Source organism: Trichechus manatus, unplaced genomic scaffold, assembly GCF_000243295.1.
Source record: "Trichechus manatus latirostris isolate Lorelei unplaced genomic scaffold, TriManLat1.0 scaffold00064, whole genome shotgun sequence".
NCBI classification, from domain to species: Eukaryota; Metazoa; Chordata; class Mammalia; order Sirenia; family Trichechidae; genus Trichechus; species Trichechus manatus.
In genome coordinates, this window is record NW_004444000.1 from 12,985,244 (window position 1) to 12,994,426 (window position 9,183).

Here is a 9,183-nt window from a genome sequence, read left to right on the forward strand (position 1 = left end):
GTTGGCCAAGCAAGATTAATCTGATTAAAGTAATTTTCTTTTGTGACCAGAGAATATGTTTAAAAGTGAAAGTTTATGATAGTGTTCATTCAGTTATTTCTTCAAAAGATACCTGTTGATAATCTTCTGCGTGCCAGGCACTGTGCTGGACAGCAGAGACATAATGGGAAGTAAATGGTCTCTGCCCTCTGTCTCCAGCTCAGTGGAGAAGATGAGCAGGTATAATGGCAATAGCACCCCCGGGCGAGAAGTGCAGTCATAGGAGAAGCCGTGGAGAGGAGGGTACCGAATCCAGCCTTGGCAAGCTTTATTACCTTTGAAGAATTTATCAAAACTGACAAGGCGTATTTTACTGTTTCTAAATATGTCTGGCATGTGTGCCTCTGGAAATTAGAATTTTGAGGCAGTTGTTTAAATGCTTTTAACCTAAGGAAATGGAATAATTAGCCTTTTGCCTTTGGTACCCCACATCCTCCAACTTGGCTTTGATGACCAGGGAGCAGTATGAGTTAACTGGTGAATGTAAACACAACTCCCTCCTTTTACCTGAAAACGTTGTTTAGCGCTGTTTGAAGTAGCCTACCTAGAGTTGGTCTTTTTTTGTTGTTGCTTTATACAGCTTGCTTTCAGCACCTGGAAGCATATGAAAATTCGGACACGTTTTCTTAGTGTTGCAAGTACTTTGATAGTTTCAACTTGCACAATTTATCAGTTCTCTTTTGGGTTTTTTCTCCTTGGTTAATTTCTCTTCCCATTAACAGAGTCATAATTAACTCAAAGTTCACAGCTAATGCCACCCTGCAAAGGGAATCACAGAGAGCAACAACTTTAGTAAAGCATCTCTCACAAGTAAGCTTTAAGCGAACATTTTTAGAACGCTTTATTCTAGTGGATTTGTAGCTCCTTAGAGGTTCCATTAGTAAACCTTCCTACTCAAGAAGATTGTCCTTTTCAGTATCTTACTTTTTTTTTTGGCTTTTTGTTCTCTGTTAACAGAATATGACCCACCAGGCTATTTCCACCAAGGGTCAGATGGTAACGGGCAGGTGGTAGAGTACACCACTCCCCTGGGCACAAGCCGGGTGAATGGAAATGTTCACGGGAGCTTCGTGAGGAACGGAAGTCTCAGCGGTGGTTGCGCCCATCTTCACCACAAGGTCTCCAACGGGGTCAGCACCTTTGTGAACGGGAGCTTGAACGGAGGCCTCTGCTCTGGGCACACCAACTCTCTGACCAGGACACGAGTGGATTTTGAACATCCTCATCACCTCCTCAATGTAAGAGACCTTCTAATCGTAAACAAAAGCCTTGCCTGTGCTGCAGGGCCCCAGGGTGCAAAAACGGAGTCAGCATTCTTGGCTGTCTGTTTTAACAGAGAAACCTCACAGGTTCCCTTGAATGGAAATAGTATGTATCCCTGGAAGCCCGATGAGCCACAGTACCCTTTGTACGTTTTCTCTTGTCAGGTCATAGTTGCATTTGTCAGTTTGGTTTGTGTTTTTAAATTATTTAATACTGAAACTGGAATCTCAATGAAGAGCAGACTGGAAGTTGATCTTGAGATGAAACAGAAATGCTATTGGGCGTAGAGCAGACCAGACCCTTTACATTTGGTTTATTCAGAGCAGGGTCTGAAAACTCCCACTGGAAGAGTGAGGCAGATAATGAAGCTGAGGGAAGCAAGCTGGGGAGGAGCCAGCGGTGGGGACCAGAGCTAACCAGAGACCACGTGCGTGGTCTCGAAGCAGCAGCGAAATGAAGCTCTGGTTGCTTGTTGCCACCCGGAAGGGAGCCCAGCGTTGCCAGACTTTCTGTTTTTCAAAACATCTGCAAATCTAGGGGATATCGCCTGGTTTTTACATGTTGGCAACTCATTCAGATTTTTAAAAGCATTATGTAGGTCATGCAGAATATGTCAGCAGGTCACCAGATTGTGCCTTCTACCCCGTCGAGGGTTTCTTTCTGTTTGTGTTACCCAGTATGTTGTGTTGTTACTGTTTTGCCTGTAAGATTTTTGCATTTTGTGATACTAATATTCTTTAGACACAGGGAGTGAGAAACCTTTAAAACTGCTTTATTTCAGGGAGAATTAGCTGATCTAGTTTAATTTTAGAAATGGGAATAGGATGATTAGCATGTTTTCGTTTATGCTGGTTGAAGAGACTTTCTTCACTAGGAAGTTTATTTGTTATATAGTATATGTATCCACATTATTCATCAGTCAAACAGAGAATTTGTTTAGTTGATCAAATTGAGCACTCATTGTTCTTATTCCAGATAAACCTACCAGTGTTCTGAAGTTCATTTGAAGTTTAAAGTTTTTTTCATCTTCAATTTTAATAATGATTTATCAAAATATTGCATTTGGAGAACAAAGCTATAATTATTTGCATCTTAAAGCTAGAATCTAGTACCTTATATATGACCTGGAGCCCTGGTGGCACACTGGTTAAGAGCGCGGCTGCTAACTAAAAGGTCAACAGTTCGAATCCACCAGCCGCTCCTTGGAAACCCTATAGGGCAGCTCTACCCTGTCCCGTAAGGTCACTAAGAGTTGGAATCGACTCCACGGCAACGGGTTTGGTTCGGCTTTTTTATATGACCTAGCTTTTCTGTGTTATAGAAAAAATATTTAATTTGCTTTAGTGCATCTTAGTACCAAAAGAGAATAATGATTTCCTTATTTTGTGTGGAAACACATGGCTTATAGTCAGAATTTTTAAACTTTTTTTGTCACGATTCCTAGTCCAAACTACTAATATTGTCCAAGAAGACTGAAGGAGAGAAGAGAGCGCATTACAGTTTGAACAGCACATGCTGTTTCCATAAGAAGAAAAATAGGGCTAATGTTTGCTTTGGTATTTGAAGACAGTACTTTGGTTTTTTTTTAAACAATAAATTGCTATTTAAATAGCAGTTGTCCCATTAGGTGTACAATTTTAGAAGTTATCATCTGTAACCCTAACCCATTACGTTTCTTATTCTCCTCTTCTAGATGGGAGGAAATAGGAAAATTTAAAAATACTAGTGATTATTGAATTAACTTCTAATTTGTTTAGTGATTCAAATAACTGTATTGCCCTGAGAGCTAAGTTCATTTTCTGAACTTTCTGAGTTCACTTCATGGGCTGAAGAGAGCATAGGAATATTCCTTCTCTCAGTGTTTTCTTTGCTAGTTGGATCAGGAATGCTGAGAAAGTTTTCAGCGCTTTTGGTTTGTTTAGATTCTGGCTGTTGTTAAAGATGAGGGGAAAGTATTCTAGGAAAAACAATTGTCTGAACTTCTGCTAACCTTGAAGGCCTGCTTTGGCTTGGGTGCAGCCTAGCGGCCCCTCCCACCCTTATCAAATTCACGGCTGCTGTTTTTCATCTGAGGGCAAGATTCTGACTCTAACCATAAAGCTACTTCAATTTTTAGCTTCATTTTCAAAGAGCTCTTGCCATTGTGAGTATCAGGTGACCATTTTACAGTGAGGTATGTGTTAATCTGGGCATTTGTCTTAATTGCTGAGCACTTTCGGCCAAAAGCGACATCCAAATATTAATACTCTCCTCCAAGTCACTGCTGGCGAGGAGTCTACTCCATCTGGAAAAATATAACATATTTTAAAAGGTAGTGTAGTCAAGTGAACAGACCTAATTGGAATCATTACAGGAAAGTGAAGATGGCTTTATCTTGTGACATCATTTGAACTGATTTCACACTCTGGCATCACATAAAATTCTTCCGTGAGTGTTAGAATAGTGAGCATGAATGGGAGTTTATGATGTATACGAGATGTATTTTGGGTCCATTAGGTTTGAAATACTGAAGGGAAGTGACTAAACTTCTCCATTTACTTGCCTTTTTTCCAGTACATGTTTTTCCATGTAAAACATGGCAGTTACATTTTTGTGTGTGTGTGTGGTATGCGTTTAATATTGTACGGAACTCTACAGAACTCATATGTGAGCATAAGTAAATAATGATAAGCATAACGTTGCTCAGGGCGTTACTATACCGTATGGAATGTATCCATTTATTATTGACGGGGCTTTGAACTTTGGGTTTGTTTGGTTACTGGTCTGTGGCACCTTGAGCATTCTTTCTTCTTTTTCCCTGAACTTCCTTCTAAAAGAGCGGTGGGATGTACAAAGCAGTGCCTCAGACTGACCCGTTGGAGTGCATCAACTGCCGAAATTGTCGTAACAACAATAGGTACGTTCGTATAAATTCGCATAAGTTGTTGTGAATAAGGTGTATTAATCCTTTTTCTCCCCCTTCAGCAAAAACAGTCGTTGAAATTTTACCTATGACATGAGGCGCTGAATTTGCAATCTTAAATTTAAGGCTGTCACTACATTGTTTTGCCCATTTTACAGTCTTTATCTTCCTGCACCTGTGTCTTTGGGTATGTAGTGGCAATACTGAACACTGTTTCTCACTGAGATATTATTAAGAGGTTTGATGTTTTTGAAATCTTTAGAGTCACTCCTTGTATACAGATTTTATCTTTTCTCACTCGTTATTTTCTACCCTGTGTTATAGGATATCAAGAGAATGAGTGAGAGCATGCTTGAATGTTAAAAAGAAAAAACCTCTGTGTATATAGTAACGTTTTATTGTAATGATATTATTGAACTTCTAACGAGATTACTCAGTATTTTTTTTAAAACTCTTAAAACCTTAAGATAATTAAGTTGCAAAATTTTGCTTTCTTTCAATTTTACATTTTTTTAATTTTAGAAGTAATATGTACTCACAATGTTTCAAACAAGATAGAATTATATACAGTGACATGTGCATTTAAATTTTGACAATATTCAGAAAGCTTTTATACTGCCTTTATATATGTTAATTCCAAAGGATTATCAGAGTTTTGGGTTGTGTCTGCCAGAAAATCCTGATTCTTTTACATAATGATGACATTGGATTAGATGGTCTCTGAGAGTCTCTCCAAGCTCAAAAACTCTGCAGTTAGAAAATTATATTATAGTTAGTACACATAATACGTGGAGTATGGATTGGAGTCTGGCTATTTCTTTATTGAAATGGGATTTGACCTATATTTTTTTTAAATCAATGAAAAGGTTAAGAGTTGTCTCTGGGAGTTACAGAAACCAGAACTTGAAAAAGGATCTAGTAAAACATAGAGAATTAAAAGGGCAGGTATGTGATGCTTAATGTCCACGATATGGTCTGGAAATAGGACATTATGGGATTTGGACGTTGTGCGAACACCATATAATAAGCAGAAGAGAGGCCCGCAGGATGGTCACCAGGCAGGCCCGGGGCCTGCGCCACCACCACTGCACCAAGGGACTGTGCAAAAACTTTGGTGTGCCTGGTCTCCGAGAGCCACGTCCAGCCTCCACCTCGGCATGCACTTGTCCAGCCAGCTGCCTCCAGGTGCACCACTGGCTCCTTTCCCTTTCTTCCTCCTGCCTGCTTTCCCCACCCCTACAATGGGCTTTTAACTCTTCCGGCCCTGCCCCCTCCTCCACGGCCTCCTCTGCCTCTGCCTCTTCCCCTGGCCACCTTTCCTGCTCCTCCTCCCACTGCCACCGCAGCCCGGACCTCTCGGCAGCCACCACTGTGGGAGGAGCTGTGGTCTCGGGCTGGGCATAACATACAGGGTACCCTGGCCAACTGGGGCAGAAGCCTCAGCAGGGCATCCCTCTTGGTGGCTCCAGCGACGTCTGCGTGGTCCCTGCCTGACAGACAGCCACGGCTGAGCTCCAGGACCCCCTTCCCCTGCCACCCCAGGGCCAGGGCTGACACAGGTCCCAGAGAGCTAGTGACAGACAGATATGATCTACAGTACTTAGCAAAGTACGTCCGCTACATCCCATTCCCAGTAGGGATTTCTGAACTCTATCATAACCTTATGGGACCATGGATGTATATGCGGACGGACATTGCCAGAACGATGTGTGGTGCATAGCTATACATTGTTTCTGCATGAGTTCTGAGAGCTGCAGAACTAAAAGCAGTGAAGCCTCTTGGAGATGTTTTTGTTATCATGTACTGAAGTCATCTTGGGGTTTCTGTATTGGCAAGAGCTGCTGCCTATTTTATGTATTTTACGTACCAAGAAATTTACTTGTTATATATTTAAATTCTAGATGACCCTAGTTTTTAGGTTTTTCAAAACAGCGAAGCCATATTTTTGTTCTGAGCCCGTCTTAGGCTTTACAACAATTTGTAGGAACATGCTAAAGAACTGGAAAAGGTGTTTCAGTACACCTGGTAAGTAATCAGGTGGATTTAGTTAAAACAAATGATTTTGCCTCTATATATGATGTGTTTTCCTTTATGGTTATTGTGGCCATCAGCCCATCTTGACTCTACCCAGACAATACATTGGTGTCTTAGGCTGGGTTCACTAGAGAAGCAAAACCAGTAAAGCGTGTAAATATCTCTATAGAGAGATTTATAGAAGGGAAATGTCTCATTGGTTGTAGAGGCAGGAACATCCCAAATCCGTGGGTCAGGCTGGAGGCTTCTTCTGATTGACGTAGCTACAGGGGCTGGCAAAGCCATGATCAGCAAGTCAGACAGCAGGGCTCTAGCTCACGGGCTGCAAAGACTGATGAATCCAAAGATCGGCAGGCAAGATGGCAGGTAAGCTGCTAGCTCAAGTCCCAGGAACTGGAGGTCAGACAAGCAAGAGCCGACTACAGGATCCAGTGCGAGCAAAAGCCCATGAGCCTTGCCAGAATATCTACCTATATTGGATACAGGCCACACCCCCAAGGAAACTACCTGTCAACTGATTGGCTCCTCACAGCAGATCCCATCATGGAGGTGATCACATTGTATCAAATCTCATCATGGAGGTGCTCACATCATCATACAACTACCAAACCACTGAGAATCATGGCCCAGCCAAGTTAACACTCAACCTTAATGATCACAGTTGGTGTTGTGAGAGGGACTCTGGTCTAAGAATAAGTAGATGAAGGCTTCACCACTGCTTAAACCTGTGATCTTGGGAAAGTTATGTAATCTCTCTGAGATTATAAAAATGAATGATTGTCCTAGATAATGTAAGGTCTCTGTCAACTTTCCTGACATTCTCTGATTGTAGACTTTGGTCATTTGCTGCCAGCCATGTCTTTATGATCAGATATTATTTTAGTATCAAAAATACATCCCATTTCCTTAAAAGGATGTAAATGACCTGTATCATCCTGCAGTAATGGCTGCCCATGTTCACATGTGTGTAGTATTTTTGGAGTTCTTATTCCACCTAGTTTTTCCCTTTAAAACAATGGGCAATTGCATTTCTATTGATTTTCAAGTAAATGACTTCCTGCATTTCGTGTTTGGCGGTTGTACTTTTATCTGGGAACATAGGTAAATCTCTTCAGTCTGAGAAACCAGCTTCTGTTTCTTCTTTGCTTAAACTTTCTTCCTGCGTAAGAGTCTGCCTGGTTAGGAAAAGTCTTTGATTGCCTGCATTGCCTCCAAGGTTAGCTAGATACCTCACCTGACCCCCAGGAGCCATTGTGTGATTTTGACACTTAACGATTGGACAGATAGTATCAATAAGTACCTATTTCCAACTCTGAAAAGTTGGAATCATGGAATTTAAAGCTTCTAACTCTTTTAACTTTGAAATGAAAAATGTCTGCTGTTGATCCCCTCAAATGGCAAAATCTGTAATAAGCTTTGAATGCTGAGAGGCAGATGATGTATGATTTACTCTCAATGTATGCAAAATTGTGGCCAGTTTACACTTTTAGAATATTGACATCATTGCTAAGAATTAGTTTGCATTTTCTAATGCCAACTGAAATAATGTGTACATAGGAAGAGGCATGATTTCACTTAGGATAGATGAGGGCTTTCCAGTGGGCACTGGGGAGTTTCTGGCTGTTCGGTCAAAAAAACATTTACTGAACACTAGCCAGCCACTGGAATAGGTTCTTCAGTGTTTCCATGCTGAAGGAATGACAAGAACAGAGCCATGGAGGTAAGAGGGGTAATATTTACATAGGAGTAAATAGTCTAGTTCAGGGTTCACTGGGAGGGCTTGTAGAATCACAAACCTCTAGGCTCTACTCCCAGATTTTCTGATTCCATAGGTGTGTGATGGGCCTTAGAAATTAGCATTTGTAATGAGTTCCCAGGTGATGTTGATGCTACTGGGCCTGGGTTCTGCTTTGAGAATCACTGAAATAAGTTGACCAGCTGGGGACGTGCAAGCAGAGAGGAGTAGGGTATAAAACTGGAAAACTGGACTAAGTTTATATCATGGATGACCCTGAATGTCAGGGTTTAGTAGTTTATTTAATAAACATCTATCGAGCGTCTAGGAGTCCCTAGGTGGCACGGATGGTAAGCGCTCAACTGCGAACCAAAAGGTTGGCAGCCTGAACCCACCCAGAGGTGCCTCAGAAGAAAAGACCTGGCATTCTTGCGAAAGGTCACTGCCCTGAAAACCCTATAGAGTGCAGTTCCTACTCTGCAACACATGGGGTCACCATGAGCTGAAATCAGATTGACGCAACTGGTTTGGTTTTTGGTCTGCCATATACTAGACACTGGCCGACACGCTATCTGCAGGGAGCCCACAGTCTAATAATGTTGGTTCTCAGACAGTGCTAGGAATATGCTGAACAGAGTTTACACACTAAACGATGTAATTTTATATTTAAGGAATGTTATCAAAAGGGGATATATGTTAAAGGTTGAGAAACACTGGTCTAGTACCATCATAATTCTTTTGAAAGATTTTGAGAAGGGAGGAATCTGTTCAGAGATACGCTTAAGCTTGACTAGTGGTAGCAGTGCACAGGCTGGATTGAAAAGAGGAGACCAGTTAGACTGTTGCTGTGTCGGAGGAGGAGACCAGTTAGACTGTTGCTGTGTCGGAGGAGAAGACCAGTTAGACTGTTGCTGGAATGAGGGAGGAGACCAGTTAGGCTGTTTCTGGAATGAGGGAGGAGACCAGTTAGACTGTTGCTGGAATGAGGGGGGAGACAGTTAGACTGTTGCTGGAATGAGGGAGACCAGTTAGGCTGTTGCTGGAATGGAGGAGGAGACCAGTTAGACTGTTGCTGGAATGAGGGAGGAGACCAGTTAGGCTGTTGCTGGAATGAGGGAGGAGACCAGTTAGACTGTTGCTGGAATGAGGGAGGAAACCAGTTAGACTGTTGCTGCGATGGAGGAGGAGACCAGTTAGACTGTTGCTGGAA

At 41.9% G+C, this 9,183-nt stretch overlaps 1 protein-coding gene across 1 annotated transcript in view; it reads left to right on the top strand.

The window, feature by feature from the left end:
* The window catches only part of CDON (cell adhesion associated, oncogene regulated), a 76,575-nt gene that overhangs the window by 48,320 nt on the left and 19,072 nt on the right, over nucleotides 1–9,183 (top strand). Inside the window, exons 16-17 of the mRNA XM_004379344.2 lie at nucleotides 997–1,277; nucleotides 4,119–4,198. Of these exons, the coding sequence (XP_004379401.1) occupies nucleotides 997–1,277; nucleotides 4,119–4,198 (361 nt within the window). The remainder of the gene's footprint in view (nucleotides 1–996; nucleotides 1,278–4,118; nucleotides 4,199–9,183) is intronic.